Source organism: Muscardinus avellanarius, assembly GCF_963383645.1.
Source record: "Muscardinus avellanarius genome assembly, chromosome: 4".
Taxonomy (NCBI): domain Eukaryota; kingdom Metazoa; phylum Chordata; class Mammalia; order Rodentia; family Gliridae; genus Muscardinus; species Muscardinus avellanarius.
Window position 1 is genome coordinate 134329466 of NC_137789.1, and position 17122 is coordinate 134346587.

At 43.9% G+C, this 17122-nt stretch overlaps 1 protein-coding gene and 1 pseudogene across 2 annotated transcripts in view; both read right to left on the reverse strand.

Annotated features, from left to right (window-relative positions):
* The window catches only part of FBXW4 (F-box and WD repeat domain containing 4), a gene marked incomplete at both ends in the record, with an annotated part of 102908 nt that overhangs the window by 59123 nt on the left and 26663 nt on the right, over positions 1-17122 (reverse strand). Inside the window, 3 exons of the mRNA XM_080694853.1 lie at positions 2625-2719; positions 10945-11077; positions 11507-11688. Coding sequence (XP_080550979.1) covers positions 2625-2719; positions 10945-11077; positions 11507-11688 — 410 coding nt within the window. The remainder of the gene's footprint in view (positions 1-2624; positions 2720-10944; positions 11078-11506; positions 11689-17122) is intronic.
* Positions 12279-16353, reverse strand: LOC308261941 (annotated as a pseudogene). The gene is made up of 4 exons: positions 16186-16353; positions 15405-15500; positions 13701-13751; positions 12279-12286 (listed from the first exon to the last, which is right to left on the reverse strand). The product of its transcript is annotated as an uncharacterized misc_RNA (transcript).

The window sequence follows — 17122 nt, forward strand, 5'->3', positions numbered from 1 at the left end:
TCTGTCTCAGCCTCCCAAGTGCAGGGATTACAGGCGTGCGCCATCATGCCCAGCTTAGTCTTTTTATTTATTTATTTATTTTAGGTGGTACTGGGGTTCCAGGAAGCCCTTCTCCCTCCAGGCTATACTCCCAGACCTTTTTTTTTATTTATTTGGAAACAGGGTCTCAAGCCAGCAAGGCTGACTACGAACCTGCGCAATCCTCCTGTCTCCGCCTCCCAAGCGCGGGGATTACAAGCATGCGCCACCACGCCCAGCAGTCTTTTTTATTTTTGAAACAGGGTCTCACTGAGTTGTAAAGAACCTCGCTAAGTAGCTGAGGCTGTCTGTGAACCACAATCCTCCAGTCTCCACCTCCTGAATTCTGGGATTACAACCGTGCACCACCACACCTGGCTATTTTTAAAAAGAATTCAAGATATCACCTGTATATTCAGGGAAAACCCTTCTCAAATAACTATGGGTCAGGAGCTGAACAGTCAACTGTGAGCAAAATCATCCAGGGCCAAGGAAATACACCCAGAAGACTGAAGAAAAATGTGAAGAAAACTACAAGGCACAGGTCTTCACCGAAGGTGAGATGCAGCAAGGACTTAGCAGAGGGGCTGCACAGAGCAGACGGCTGGTGACTGTCAGCTGCTAGGCGTGATGGCAGTCATAGCAGTAGTAACATTAGAAAGCTAGGTTCTTCCCCAAAGCCAGCCAAAAAACCAAGCTTAGTTTATTGTGATCTCAAATGCTTCTTACTGATGAGGACAGACTGTCCTCAACCTCTGACTGGCATCACCTGCAATGAGGGCTGTGATTTCTTTGTTAAGAGGTAGATTAACACATTCCACAGGAGGTGGCTGGAGTAGAGGCCCCTGGAATGGGGTAAAGGAGGCATCTTGTCTCTGTTCGGTGGCCTCATTCCACGTGTAAGAAACACATGTATATCTGACTGGAGCCTTCCCTCTACCACCAACCCCACCTTTGTCTCCTGAAGTCAGAAGTCCACAGGCCGTCCCTAAACAAAGCCACTGGTACCCCCATCACCTCCCACCCTCTGTCCTGCCTTCCTTCAGTCCTTACACATATCTAACCCACAAGTAGTCCAAGCTGGCTATTTTTTTTTTTTTTTTTTTTTTTTTTTTTTTGGTGCAGGGAGTGGAACCCAGAGGCTTTCTACCTCCGGGCTATACTCCAAGACCTATTTTATACTTTACTTGGAAACACAGCCTCACTAAGTTGCTGAGAGCCTCACTCAGTAACTGAGGCTGGCTTCGAACTTGTGCGATCCCCGTCTCAGCCTCCCAAGCGCTGGAATTACAAGTGTGTGCCACCACGCCCAGCCACGTTAATGGGCTCTAAGAAAGGCAGTATTAGGGAGAAACTGAGGAGGAGCTCCACAGCTCCATTTTCTACCCTCTGCTCCCACACACTTAGCCTCTCCACTCCCTGCTGGTCTTCCCTTCCCTCTTTCCTAGGATTGCTAGGATGATTTGTTCTGAACAGCGAGCGACAGGTTTATAGGTTAGCCGACACCTCTGCTCTGTGGAATTTTAATTAACTTCTCCCATCGTCAATATGCTAAGGAATGGGGTCTCCATTTTCTAGGGTCAGCAATGTGTTTCAGGCCCTGCTATATCAGCCGTCAAATTGAAGAATTAATGACGTGGCTAATCGGCTCTAATTCTTAGAAAGAAAAAAATTTTAAAGGGAGTTGTGGATGGGAGCAGGAGGAGGGGTGCCAGCTCTGTGGAGTGAGGAGAAGGAGGCTGAACAAGGGGGACTAACTCACTCATAAAACAAGCGACTGACTTAACCCAGTGTTGGAGGGTGACAGCCCTACAGCTTTCCCATTCCATTTGGATGTGGAGTGAGGGATGAAGGAAGTGGGGGAAACCCCTAGGAATTATTGTGATGGAACAAGTATAGGACAGAGGGGCTATGTTCCCTGCTGGGGAGGAGAGGAACCCTGCCTTGGATCAGGAGAGTCTAGAAAGCAGAAGTCAGGATGCAAAGCTCACTTGTTCATATTTCCCTAGTTAAAGATAGAGAAATAGTAATCAGGCCAAAGGGTAAAGACACCATCAAAAACTTGGCACTTCGCTACAAATGTCAATGTTTTTGCTTCTCTACATATTTAACTTTGCATGAGGACCCAGTTGACTAAAGGCCTCAAGCTTCTCCTGATGACTCAAGCCTATAGGAGATACAGCAGAAGATATCTTCCAGGGAGAACAAAGCAGAGATCCAAGTAGTCATGACAGCAGGCTGGCTGCTGCTGTCCCCTCCCAGGGATGGTGAGAGGCCACTGCTTTGGAGCAATCTCAGAGGGCATCTGTTCTGGAAAGTTCGCCCTGGTAACAGCAGGGCTCTTAATAACATTCCAATATGGTACTTTTCCCTAAGACTTCTGAAGTGAAGTGCTGAGGAAATTGGCCCCAGAAAATTATCTCAACCCCATGAATATATGAAAAGATCTAAAGGCCTCAAGTCTCTGAAGAATTTAAAAATCCCCAAGAGAGTGGCTCAAAGTAACCTTCAATATACAGGTGGAAGATCTTCTAGATCATCTGACCTAGCAAAACAAAGGCATCTACTATATGAGACACAATTACATTACACAATGGCTCCCTTACCTGAGCAATGGACTGATAGCAATGGACCAGACTCGGTCTTCAGTCTGGATGGTGTGTAAGCACTGCCCCAGCTGGCCTGAAGCCAAAGGCCATACCTGGAAACAGGAGAAGAGATGTTCTTGTTGGCACTGCCTGAGATTAGTGGGGAGAAAAGGTGTACCAGGTGGGCTGACTATGCCTATGGAGGTGAGAAAATGAAGAATCCTTTCTATCCTGCATGCACAGAGCTCAGGGTATCGACAAAGGGTACTCTCTAGCCTCTGGCTCACCTACTACCCTGACAGTCAATAGGCCTGTTCTGACCAACCTCTTTTACTTCTATCCAAGACCCCTCACATCCCAGACAGCTTTGTACCAGGGAATCAGAAGGTCCACACTCCTCAGTTGTGACTTGGCCAGCATAGGGTGGACAGGTGGGCTTGTGGATCTTCCTCCTATCTCTCACCAAGAATTTACTTCAGGTAAGTAGGGTAAGACAGGAAGATCAAGGCACAGCATGGGGGTACAATGGATAGTTAAAGAGAGGAGTAAAAAGAAAGCTGCAAGGGAAGGAAGCATGGAAGAAGAAAGACTTCAAAGCAGGAAGGTGGTGTGTTGTTGTTTGTTTGTTCATAATGCCCAGGACCCAGTGCTATTCATGTCAGCAGGGAATTTAGCACCTAGTGTCACCAAAAGCAGCAGAAAAGCTTAACTCTTTAAAGCTTCCATATCTCCTACAGGTTAAAAATATTGCTTGGAGCACATTATCTGGTCCCTATCAGTCAGGAATGTACATTAGCAGCCACTCTGGGCTTAACTCTAATCAACACTCACAGAGCCCTCTCAGCAGTCAGTGCATTTAGAAACCTCCCATTAAGCAAGGGGCTCCCCCTTCACCTCACCCTATCCCAGATGATACACACAGGAGCATAAGCCTCTAACCAAACAGAAAGGAAACCTCTGATGCACAGAGCTATCCCTCGACAGCAGCCACAGAGGATCCCAATGCAGCCAGATGGATCAATGACCTCTCAAGGTCTCCACAGTGCTATAAGAGGAACACACCATCACAGGCAGGACCTTAGATGGAAGAACTTTAAGGAAACATTCCTTCGATTTAAGGGGTAGGTGATGGAGTGGGGGTGGTCCTGCTTTCTTAGGGTCACATGGTATCTCTTCCCTATAAAAGGAGAAAGTGTTTCTTAGCGTTTATGTGTATAGATGGGAGTGGTTAACTTTTCCCAACACTCGGGGGCGAAAAACAAATTTAATAAGAATATTCTGAATGAGGAGGAGGAGAAAACAAAGGTTAACGCCACAATTTCCCCTGGAAAGCCAAGATTCAAGCATACTCCTGGGCTCTATAGTCAACCCCTTCAGCAGTAATTACATGTAATTCTGACTTCCTTCTCAAGACTGTCCCAGCATGGAGGAGAGCTTTACCTTTCTGCTGCTGATACAAACTCCCTGAGAAGCAAGCTTTTACTTGCAGGGGAAGGGGTAACTAAGGACTCCGATTTATAAATTCTCTGGGGATAGCCTAGTCCTGAATTTGCTAGTGCCCTCCACAGAGAAGGTTGGTAGATCCTTGATTCTGCAAATCACAGAACAAGGTTCTTGGTCTCTTGGAATGCCTCAGGAAGACTATTGCCAATTCTTCATAGGACTCTGGGTAAGTGGCCCTCCAAGCCTGTCCAGCAGCACAGCACCCTTCAGCAACATGAGTATCTGAGGGATGAGTTGACACAGTATGCTGGTCACATCTTTACTCTCAGTGGACAAATTCAAAACACACTCATTCTAGCCGGGCATGGTGGCGCACGCTTGTAATCCCTGCGCTTGGGAGGTGGAGACAGGAGGATCGCGCAGGTTCAAAGCCGGCCTCCCTGGCTTAAGAGACCCTGTTTCCAAATAAAAATATAAAAAATAGGTGTCTGGGAGTGTAGCTGGGAGGTAGAAGGGTTTCCAGGAACCCCAGTACCAAACAAACAAACAAACAAAAAAAAACACACTCATTCTAGAAAAAGACTCAGTGGGAGTAGACATTGGTACAGCCCTTTTCAAAAGCAGACTGGGGCCAGGTGTGGTGGCACACACTTGTAATCCCAGCATTCTGGAGGCTGAGACTGGAGGATCAGTTCACAGACAACATTAGCTACTTGGACCCTCCACAACTTAGTGAGACCCTGTCTCAAAAATAAAGAAAAAAAAATAGAGCAGGGGGGTGTAGCTTAGAGGTTGAATGCCCCCGAGTTCCATCCCTAGACCCACCAAAAAAAAAACAAAAACAGATTGGGGCTGGGCGTGGTGGTACCCATTTGTAATTCTAGTTCTTGGGAAGCTAAAACAGGAGGATCTCAGGTTGGGGGCCAGCCTCAACAATTTAGAGAGGCCCAAAGCAACTTAGTGAGACCCTGTTTCAAAATAAAAATAGCCGGGCGTGGTGGTGCATGCTTGTAATCCCAGCATTCGGGAGGCTGAGACCAGAGGATTGTGATTCACGGACAGCCTCAACTACTTAGTGAGACCCTCTGCAACTTAGTGAGACCCTGTTTCAAAATAAAGAATAAAAAATAGGGCAGAGGGTGTAGCTCGGAGGTCAAATGCCCCTGGGTTCCATTCCCAGACCCGCAAAAAAAAAAAAATAAATAAATAAATAAATAAATATAAAAATAGGGCTGGCTCCAAGGTAGAACACTGCTGGGTTCAATCCTAATACCAAAGAAAAAAAGGATAAGGAAAGGAAAGGAAAGGGAAGGGAAAAGAAAGAAAAGAGAAAGCAAGCAAGCAAAGCAGATTGGGGCCAGGTATGCTGGTACATGCCTATAATCTGAGTACTCAGGAGGCAGAAACAGGAGGGTTGTAAATTCAAGGACAGCCTCAGCAAGTAGTATGGCTCTCAAAGACCTACTTGAGACCCTCAACAACCTAGCTAAACCCTGAGCGGTATAGCTCAGAAAGAGTGCCCCTGGGTTCAATCACTAGTTCCACACACAAAAAAAATTGGGGATAACAAGACTCTTAAAATGACCAAAATTTCTGACTTAGTAATTCTAATACTGAGATTCTATTGTAAGAAAATAATCCTAAAACAAAGAAAAACCTAAATGGCAAAATATCCATTGCAACCAGCAATTGCAGAAAAAGCATGCATAGGCTTTAAAATCTAATCAATCTGGGTGTAAAGCCTAAGCTTATTATCCTCAATCTTAGGAATGTTTCATAACTTCTTTGCCTCAGTTTCTTCAAGGATCAAAATATAAATAATGCCTCTCAGGACTGTAGTGTGAAAAAGTGAAGGTAAGTATCTGGGTGTGATGGTACATGTCTGTAATTCCAACACTTGGGAAGCTGAAACATAAGAATTGCAGGTTTGGGGTCAGCTTCAACAATTTAGCAAGGCCCTCAGCAACTTAGTGAGACCCTGTTTCAAATTAAAAATAAAAGGGCTGGGGAGAGTGATAGCTTGGAGGTAGAACACCCCGGGTTCAATCCCCAGTACGACAGGGTGAGGAGTGGGGTTAAGTAACATTAAGCACCCAGCACAGTATTTGACAATTATCAGGCATTCAATAAAGGCAATTCTTTATTACCAGGTCTTATATTCAGGGGAAAAAAATAAAGAAAAGAAAAAGGAAAAAGAAAAAAATGAATAAACATCCAATTCATTAGGAAAAAATAGTGTGCTGGGAATGGTAGCGCACGCTTGTAATCTCAGCATTCCGGAGGCTGAGACTGGAAGATTGCGATTCGCGGACAGCCTCAGCTACTTAGAAAAAAAAATAGTGAATGAAGCTGAGCATGGTAATGCTCACTTGTAATTCCAATACTTGGGAGGCTGAGACAGAAGGATCACAATGATAAGTAAAATAAAAAATTAAATGCGAGTAAAATAAAAATAAGTGAGTTCGGCGGAGTGTGAAAAACACGAGAGAGGTCCGGTACACGTGGCATGTAAAGTTTTAATGGCACGGCTCTCCCGGGGATCAGGGCGAGGCACCGTGGGGCCCGCGCGCCTGTCCGAAGCTAGAGGACGCGGGCTCTCCTTTTAAAGGCATGCATCTCGCGAGATGGGGGTTTTACTCGTGGGAACGCCCAATTCTCGCGGGGGTTTCAGCCCCTCCCTTGCCCTGCAGAGGTCATGTGACACAAAGTCACATGAGTGCAGGACCCAACTTAACACACACGTTTGTGGTCGGTCTCAGCAACTTAATGAGGCCCTTTGTAACTTATTGAGACCCTATTTCAAAATAAAAAAATTAAACTGGGCATGGTGGCACACACTTGTAATCCCAGCATTTGGGAGGCTGAGACAGGAGGATCACAATTCTCGGACAGCCTCAGCTACTTAGTGAGGCCCTTTGCAACTCAGTGGGACCCTGTTTCAAAATAAGAATAAAAAAATAGGGTTGGGGTGTAGCTAGGAGGTAGAATGCCCCTGGGTTCCAACCCCAGTACCGCAAATAAATAAATAAATAAATAAATAAATAAATAAATAATTAGAAATTAAATATGGCTGAGGATATAGCTTGGAGATAGAATGTCCCCGAGTTCAATCCTCAGTACCACAAAAAAGAAAAAGAAAAAATAGCATATCAATAATGGTGAATCCATTTTGAAGCCATTAAAGATGACATGAATAACTTACTTTTTTATTTTTTGGAGATTGAACCAAAAGGCATTCTACCTCCAAGCTACACCCCAGCCCTATTTTATTTATTTATTTATTTATTTATTTATTTATTTATTTATTTAGCGGGTCTAGGGATGGAACCCAGGGGCATTCAAGCCCCAAGCTGCACTCCCTGCCCTATTTTTTATTCTTTATTTTAAAACAGGGTCTCACTAAGTTGCAGAGGGCCTCACTAAGTAGCTGAGGCTGTCTGTGAACCATGATCCTCCTATCTCAGTCTCTTGGATGCTGGGATTAAAAGCATGTGCTACCACTCCCGGCTTCTTTTTATTTTGAAACAGAGTCTCATTAGGTTGATGACAGGCAATTTGTTAAGGCTATCCTCGAATCTGCAATCTTGTGTCAGCCTCCCAAATACTGACATTACAAGTGTGTACCATCACACCCAGCCAACTTATATTAATGGAAAACCTTATATAATAGAGTAGATACAACAAGGTATAATGGGTATCCAGAATATACTATAAAAAGAATATGAGGACAATTTTACCCTAAAGGATAAAATGATAAAGTAAAATGCTTAGTGTATGCCTAATGACAATCTACATGGTTACAAAACAAGCAAATCTATGCTTTGAAAAATGACAAAAACAAGAAAACAACCAGCTTAAATATTTGCTCCTTCATAAAGTGCCCTCCCCGCCTTTCCTAGCCAACGTCATCTCTCCACTTTCTGAACTTTTTTTTTTTTGGTGGTACTGGGGATGGAACCCTTCTACCTCCAGGCTATACTCCCAGACCTATTTTATATTTTATTTGGAAACAAGGTCTCTTAAGCCAGCAAGGCTGGCTTCAAACCTGAGTGATCCTCCTGTCTCCGCCTCCCAAGCGTGGGGATTACAAGTGTGTGCCACCACGCCCGGCCATTTTCTTAACTTTTTGGACCTTTCCCTAGAGCCTTATACTTCATAGTCCTGGCCACTTCCCATCAGCTTCACAGCCAAGTATACATGCTTCAGCTTCCTTTGGGAACAGAGGCTTTATCTTCCTCACATTTAAGACCCCAGATACCTTGTCACCCATCTCACATATAACAGGCACACACAAGAATGAAAGAATAGAGAGATAAAGGAGGAAAAAGAGAAATCCTTAGTATAGCCCTGGTTCACCAAGAACGCAGGCTATGATCCATTACATCTCAGGATGGGGCTGGCCCTGCTAACGCCCAGAGAAGCAATCTAATCTGAGACATAGTAAATCTGAAACTGGGGCTGGGAGAAGGGAAGAAAGAAGGTTCCCTGGGCGGTTCCTAATTCAGAGTCTTACAAAGAGTATTTTGGTTCCCTTTGCTCCATAAAACAAACCTCTTCTAAAAGATAGTACATATCTGGGGCACTCCCACCCAAAACAGCCTATAGAGGTGTATAGGAAAATGTCAGTTGTAAATTCTCATGTACCTTTATTAGAAGCCTGCAGAGGCAACTGCAGAATTATACAAGCCACTGAAAAGTGGAGAGGCGGTCATAAAAGACACATTGTGAGTAATGTGGAAATGGGCCAGGAAAAGGAAGGTGGCTGAAAGTAGCTGGATGCAAAAGCAACATCAGAAAGGAGGGAAACCCAAGCAGCATCCAAAGACAGATGCTGGCTGGGAGGTAATGGGGAGCCCCCAATCAGCTGACCTCTGAGGTGAAGAAAAATCAGAAAATAATTCTTCCAGCAACATAAAAGAAATCCTAAGATGGAAGCAGGTGGACATTTTTGCAATTTTAGAATTAGAAGATACATACTTTAAGTATTTTTTTTAAGCTGGGTGTGGTAGTGCACGCTTGTAATCCCAGTACTTGGAAGGCTAAGACAGGAGGATCGCAGTTTGTGAACAGCCTCAGTTACTTAGTGAGGACCTCTGCAGCTTAATAAGATCCTGTTTTAAAATAAAAAATAAAAATAGGGCTGGGGGTATAGCTCAGAGGTAGAATGTCCCTGGGATCTATACCAGTACCTATAAATTAATAAATAAATAAATAAATATTTTTTTAAAGATCTAAGCTATTTTTAGGCACAGTGACATTACTGTAACCCTAGCTACCTGGGTGGCTGAAGCAGAAGGATCTCAAGTTCAAGGCCAGCATACCTCACTGGTAGAGCACCCCTGGGTTCAATCTCCAACAAAACACACACAAACACACTCTCACTATTTCTCTCAGTCATCAAATAGGATTTAGTCGGGACTTATAGGTGAGATGAACCCACTATCCGGCATAAAGTTGAACTGTAAGCTATTCATACCCTTCATGTGGCCACATAGCTTAGTTGTATACCACTGTGGGTATCAGACCACAGACAGAAGAAGCAAAATATGTCACTAAAAAGGAAGAACTAGGGGAAGCCTGAAGCCATGACAAGAGGACGCCAGAATGAGATGGGAATATCTAGGTCACATATGCCCCCAAATGTTTCTATGCAAATTTACACTGGAGCCCTATGACAAGTTACAGCCAATATATTTGCAAGGAATGCTACAAAGTCAGTAACCAATAAAAACCTGAAGTATGTGGGAGAGAAAGGAAAAGCAAGTGACAGGAAATTCAGTTCCATGTTGTTTCAAAACATTGATTAAACTTCCCCAGGTTTCTTGTGCTATATGTATTCTAGCTGAATACAAAACGTAAGGGGGGGCACTCAGCACAGAGGAGATGCTTTCATAAATAGAAAAGGATACATTTAATCCTTCTTTTTACATAAATTAACAACATGAAGAAGTAATCACTAGAGGGTAAGTGGAGTCAGAAAAGCTATGGAGTTAAGATTGAAATAAATTTCCTTGCCCTGAGTCTTCTTCCCAATTGTCTTAGAGGCCCATTTGCTGACACCAAGCATTTTGCTCCTGCTATACCACAGAGCCTCTAGATGCCGGGAAATAGATAAGCAAGATACTACCAGGCCTCCCGAGCCACCAGCTGAATTGTCAGCAAAGTTCCTACAGCAGCCCCAGAGGACAGGCCCGTGTCTTGGCTACAGCTACTGAATATGCGCATGGAGCAAGAATTGTTTCCTCTTGTCTCATAAGTGAAAGCCTATTTGACCCAGACTTGGATGAACTGAGCCCACAAAGCAAGGGTCACGCTGTTTATCAGCCTCATTCCTTCACAAGCTGGGGGATGTCTGTGGACCGGGCAATTTGGCAATGACACAACAAACAATACCCTTCTCTCATTTTTTCTACTTCTTACTGACCACATCACTCTCTAGAAAAGCAGTAAAAACACATTTTAATTATCAGCCTGATTGCTTATAAACAAGGTGGTGGAAAATTAACCTCCCTAACAGAGAGCAAGAAAAAGGAGGGAGATTTTAAAATAAAATATTGGGGTTAGAATTCAACCCACAAACTTGAGGAAACTCAGCTCAGAGAGGAAAAGCTAGCCAGGCCCTCTGTTTTTGAGTTCACGCCACATTTCAAGTGAGTGGCAAGCTTCCCAGGTACTATCCACTCTTTTCCCAGTCCAGCTGGCAGGGACACAGCCTGGCATAGCAAGCTGTGTGCCAGAAGCACATAAGTGAGTCCTTTATTGTGTCATTTCTCCCCTACCTCCACCCAGTGCTCTCGGCCAATCCTGGGACTCTAGGCCCTATCCACCCACCCTCTCCCAACCCACCTCCTATAGAAAGGAGGGAATAACAGTATGTAAAGGGGAGACACCTCACCTTGGCCGTCCGGTCCCTGGAGCCACTCACAATGATTCCTCCTTTGCAGTCCACACAGTTCACTTCCTGTTCATGAGCGGAGTATTTGACAGTGAAGGTGCTGTGAATCTTATGGACACCAATCTTCCCATCTCTAGGAAAGAAATAAGGAGCCCACCCACCCCCAAGAGCCAATTGTTCTCTCTATAGGAAGAGAACAAATCAACAGAAACAGCCCATCTCCAGTGATGTCCAAATTTGTTAAGTGCTATGCAACTTGGTCCAAAAAAGTGCTGAGCTTCCAGATACCTTTACTTCTTCAGCACACTTGGGGCTGAACAGAGCTGAGAGTTAAAATTCTTCCTGGAAACTATCAAAATCAGCTTCACTTTGCAAAAGACTCTTCCTGTTTTCCTTCTTCAGCTAACCCTATTAACTGTTCTTGGCAAATCTCTGTAAATGGAGGGGAACCCCAAAACACCATCCCTCCTGCTAGTCTCCCTCCACATCCCTTTGGAGTTGAGAAGGGGAAGTCAGAGGCAGACCAACGAAGAGGGTGAAAGGAGAAACCTGTGGCACTTACCCTCCTGCACTGATAATATGTGAGTTGGCCAGCACGAAGTGACAAACATCCTCACCATGCCCAGCATAGACTCCCAGGGGCCGACGGTTCAAGCTGGCACCATCTGGGCGGAACTTGTAGGACAGGATGAAATTAGCTTGGGATATATACAAAGAATCTTCCTCTAGCTGCATCCAGGGCATCTGACTGCAGAGGTGGGAGGAAAATTTAAAGTTCATCAAGATACAGCATGAAAACCTGATACCAATCTTTGAAGATGCTGATCAATTCCCAACCTAGCAGGGATAGCTAACAGCCTACACCTAAGCCCCACCTTCAAAACTGCCTACCCCTAGGCAACCCAAAGAAAACTAATGATTGAAGCCAGGCATGGTGGTGCACACCTGTAATCACAGTTACTCAGGAGGCTGAGGCAGGAGGATCACAAGTTCAAGGCCAGTCTGGGCAACTTAGATCCTATCTCAAAATAAAACTTAAAAAAATTGTAGAGCTCAGTGATAGAGTGACCCTGGATTCAATTCTGAGTAACATCAAATAAATAAGTGATTGAGCTTTGTGGTGACTTTTTGTCCCCTGTGCCAGTGGACACTGACCCCAAGGCCCCATGCATACTAGACAAGCACTCTACCACCAAGCTACATCTGCAGTCCTCTTCGGACTTTCTAAAAGAAAGTCAGAATTACAAGACCATCTAAATATCTCTTAACTGGAGAATGCTTAATATTTTAATTACTGGCTACCTAAACTTCTAATGGGTAGACAGTTTACAAGCTTAAATGGCTAAGGAGTAAGAGGGTCCAAAAGGAGATCTTCCAGGTAAGTCAAGTGACTTTCATTCTGTATCCTCATTGAAGTATAAGTGGCAAGCTTCAAGTTTTCAAGACTCTCACATAGGCCGCTTTTGCAATTGGTCACTTGGAGTGTGATGGAGAAAAAAGAAGGGCTCTATTCCCTGGAGGTCCTACTAGAACAAAGGGATCACGGATTAGTGAAAGTAATAAAGCCATTTAGGAAAGGATGCTAATATACTGAGTAGTTGCTTAAATCCTCCCATAGATATCAACATTTCTAAATTGAATCTAAGTGTGATGATGAAAAATAGCTTGAAAGCAGTCTTCTACAGTTCAGGGGCCACAGAGAAAGTCAGCTCTCTTAGCAACTGATAAGAGAAATCCACAAATAGAGTCCCTCTCCAATGCACAGGAAGAAGAAAAGTTAGAAGCCCCAGACCAAGCTGGGCATGGTGGCACACACCTGTAACCCCAGAATTTGGGAGCCTGAGACAGGAAGATCACATATTTGAGGCCAGGCTCAACAACTTAGTGAGATCTTATTCCAAAATTAAATATAAAAATAAAATAGGGCTGGGGATATATCCCAAAGATAGAATATCTCTGGTTTCAATTCCCCCTCCCTCCCTCCCCCCTCCCCCCTCTCACACACACACAAACACAACAACAGCAGCAACCACAAAACAGCCCCAAGTAACAGAGAAGACTCTATCAGACACTAGGTTCCCTAGTGGGGACTAACCTCTTTGCCAAAGTAGATATCCCACCTGTCCTACTCTACCTAGGTGTCCTGAAGGTACCAAGTCCCAAGAAAAGCACAGGGACAAATGACTCATCCCATGTACAGACACCATTTCCCACTGCCAAGCCCGTCTGAGCAAACTGGGCTTGTGTTTCTTCCCCAGACTCTTTAAAACAAGCGTCATGGGAATCTGGAAAAGTTCTGCAAATTGACTTGACGGGCCATTAAATGCAGCTTGGACTTTGTAGTAAGAGTTTCTGCTCCTGAGGTTTTTACAGAGGTGTGCATACATTTCCTGGGATATGTGAGAGCGTATAGTGTATAGATGCTCACATTCTCACTGCACACATTCCTCTTCAACATACTTTGCATAAGTGTGTGGCTTGCTCAAGCAGGCAGCAAGGGGAGTGAGTGAGATTCATGTATTTAGAGCCATCTGGTAAACAGCCCTTTGCCTAGGACAAGAAATCAGGTTCATGCCAGGTGAAAAGTAGAGAATCCTGGGGCAGCCTGGTAACTGTTTTATGTGTTTATTTTCCAAACTGCTTGAAATTAGCCCAAAAAGACAATGTCAGAGAATAAACCTTGGTAGAAACTCTACTCTTTCGTATGACAAGGCACGAGTAGGAAGAAGAGAATAAAGTCCTTCGAGAAAATTCACCTTTCTGTCCCATAGCTTCTTGGCCATCACAAACGCTGATGCCAGTGGAAACTGGACACAAGCATGAGAGAAAGGCTCACCAGACATGGAAGCTGCCTGTAGGTATCAGTACAGGGCAGGCCAGGCTGGCAGGAGTCTTGAAGTTCCCTACCCACTGCAGCCAATCAACAAGAAGCACTGCTTCAGCCGGGTGTGGTGGCGCACACCTATAATCCCAGTACTTGGGAGGCTGACACAAGAATAACACAGATTCAAAGCCAGCCTCAGCAATTTAGGGAGGCCCTACACAACTTAGTGAGACCCAGTTTTAAAATTAAAATAGGGCTGTTAGTGTAGCTCAGAAATAAAATGGCAATGGGTTCAATCCCCAGTACTACGTCCCCCAACCTCCACAAAAAAGAAAAAAGCAGCAGCAGCAGCACTTTTCTGGTAGGGAATCAGATAATAAGTATGAAATAATTTAGCACTGATAAAGCATAAAGGTTGTGGTATTAGCAGTACACAGCCATCATCTAAATTTCTTTGCACTCTTTCTTTCTTTTTTTGTGGTGCTGGGGATTGAACCCAGGGGCATTCTACCTCTGAGCTACACCCCCAGCCCAATTTTTTATTCTTTTTTTTTTGTGTGTGTGGGTCTGGGGATGGAACCCAGGGGCATTAGACCTCTGAGCTACACCTTCTGCCCTAGTTTATATCCTTTAATTTGAAACTGGATCTCACTAAGTTGCAGAGGGCCTCACTAAGTAGCTGAGCTGTCTGCGAACTGCAATCCTCCAGTCTCAGCCTCCCAAATACTGGGATTACAAGTGTGCGCCACCACGCCCGGCTTATTCTTTATTTTGAAACAGGGTCTCACTAAGCTGTGGAGGGCCTCACTAAGTAGCTGAGGCTGTCCACAAACCCGGATCCTCCTGCTTCAACCTCCCAAGTACTGGGATTACAAGCATGTGCCACCATACCCAGCTAGCAGTATTTCTAAGTCCTACCTTCTGTAACATACATATCCAACATTTTGATCCTACTTTGCCTTTTAATAATATACAGGAGAGGGGGCTATGGACAGCTCAGAATTACAGTGGTTGCTTAGTAAATACAAGGCTCCAGGTTTGATCCTCAACACTGCAAAAACAAAAAAAAAAAAAAAAGGAAAAAAGAAAGTCCAGGAGAGGGCTAAAGGAGGCTAAGAGTGAAAAAGTAATTCCGCAGGGTAGAAAACTTAAAGAAAAATAATTGTAAAGCTAGCTTCATTTATGGTTGGTTTTTTTTTTTTTTTTTTTTTTTTGCGGGTCTGGGGATGGAACCCCAGGGCATTTTACCTCCGAGCCACATACCCTGCCCTACTTTTTATTCTTTATTTTGAAACAGGGTCTCACTAAGTTGCAGAAGGCCTCACTAAGTAGCTGAGGCTGTCTGCGAACCACGATCCTCCAGTTTCAGCCTCCCGAAATGCTGGGATTACAAGCGTGCGCCACCACGCCTGGCTTCATTTATGTCTTTTGATGAAGTAAGTTAACAAAAAATACCTCTGAATGGTGGAATTACAGGATAAGTTTTATTTTCTTTTTTATATTTTTCCAATTCTCTTTTAATTTCTGTAAGAAACATTTATTTTTATAATCATAAAAATATGGAATTGTTAAACAAAGTACAATTCTTATAACCACTTTTTACTTTTTAAATTTATATTATGCTGTATTCTCCTGCCATAAATTTTCTTTAATTTCTTCTGGGATATCTTTTTCTTCTGTGCAACTGCTTCTCTGGTTTAGGAACAACCTGTTCCTTCTCAGTGAGGGCCACCTCAGTGTGGCAGGGAGCTCATGCCTGGGTTAGTCCAACCCTGAGCTGTGTGTGTGGCGGTGCATCTTGGGTGCTTGTTCATCTGGATGTGTTTAGTGACCAAAGAATCAACTAAATCCTTAAGTTTGGCATGATTTGATGTGTTTTTAAGCATATTCAACAAATGTCCAGCATCCTTTTTGGGCCATCAACACTGCCCATATCCTTCTTTCTTTCTCTCTTTCCGTCTTTCTTTCTTTCTTTCTTCCTTTCTTTCTTTCTTTCTCTTTTACAGTACTAGAGATGGAACCCAGAGAAATTCTACCTTCAAGCTATACCCTCAGCCCTATTTTTTATTCTTTATTTTTGAAACAGGGTCTCACTGAGTTGCAAAGGGCCTCCCTAAGTAGCTGAGGCTGTCCGCAACCCAAGATTCCTCTGTCTCAGCCTCTCAAATGCTGGGATTAAAGTGTGTGCTACTATGCCTGGCTCACACTGCTTCTTTAAAGTGACATCTTAGCTGGGCATAGTGGCGCACGCTTGTAATCCCCATGCTTGGGAGGCCGAGACAGGAGGATCGTGTAGGTTCGAAGCCAGCCTTGCTGGCTTAAGAGACCCTGTTTCCAAATAAAATATAAAATAGGTCTGGGAGTATAGCCCGGAGGTAGAAGGGTGAAGGGTTCCATCCCCAGTATCACCAAAAAAAAAAAAAAAAAAAAAAAAAAGTGACATTTTTGAGATACTTAGTAGCTTTTAGGAAATGCATACTCTTGATGGCCTGGGCAGTTTCACAGGTATTCTTAAAATGAACATGAAGATTTGAACCTCTTGATTTGAAGGAATTTTTTTCCATTCTAGTGACTGAAGTCAGGGACATTCTACCTCCAAGATACACCCTCAATCCTTTTCTTTATTTTGAAACAAGGTCTCACTAAGTTGTGAGGGACCTAATCAAGTAGCTGAGGCTAGCCTCAGATTTGATCCTCTTATCTCAGCCTCCCAAGTACTGGAATTATAAGCATGCACAACCACACACCGGCTCTTGTAGGATTTTCTGAGTCAAAAGAATAGCGAACCATTTTCACAAATCACTTCAGGCAATTTATAGGAACAGCATAAGCCTTTTTTAAAATGTGAAAACAAGCCAGGCATGGTGGCTCACGCTTATAATCCCAGCATTCAGGAGGCTGAGACCAGAGGATCATGGTTCTTGGACAGCCTCAGCTACTTAGTGAGGCCCTCTGCAACTTAGTGAGACCCTGTTTCAAAATAAATTTCAAAAAATAGGGTAGGGGGTGTAGCTCAAAGGTAGAATGCCTTTGGGTTCCATCCCCAGACCTGCAAGCTGGGCATGGTGACATATGCTTGTAATCCCAGTACTTGGGAAGCTGAAACAAGGCTGATCACAGGTTCAAAGAAAGCCTCGACAATTTAGTGAGGCTCCCAGCAAAATAGTGAAACCCTGTTCCCAAATAAAAAATATAATCTGAGGGTGTAGCTTGTAGTTAGAATGCCTCTGGGTTCAATCCCAATACCAAAAAAAAGTGAAAACAAGTTGTCCCTCTGATGTCCCTTTTGTGTTGTTTAAAGGATCATTAGTGCTACCCTACTCAAGATAATGCCTTTACATTAAGATCCAACTT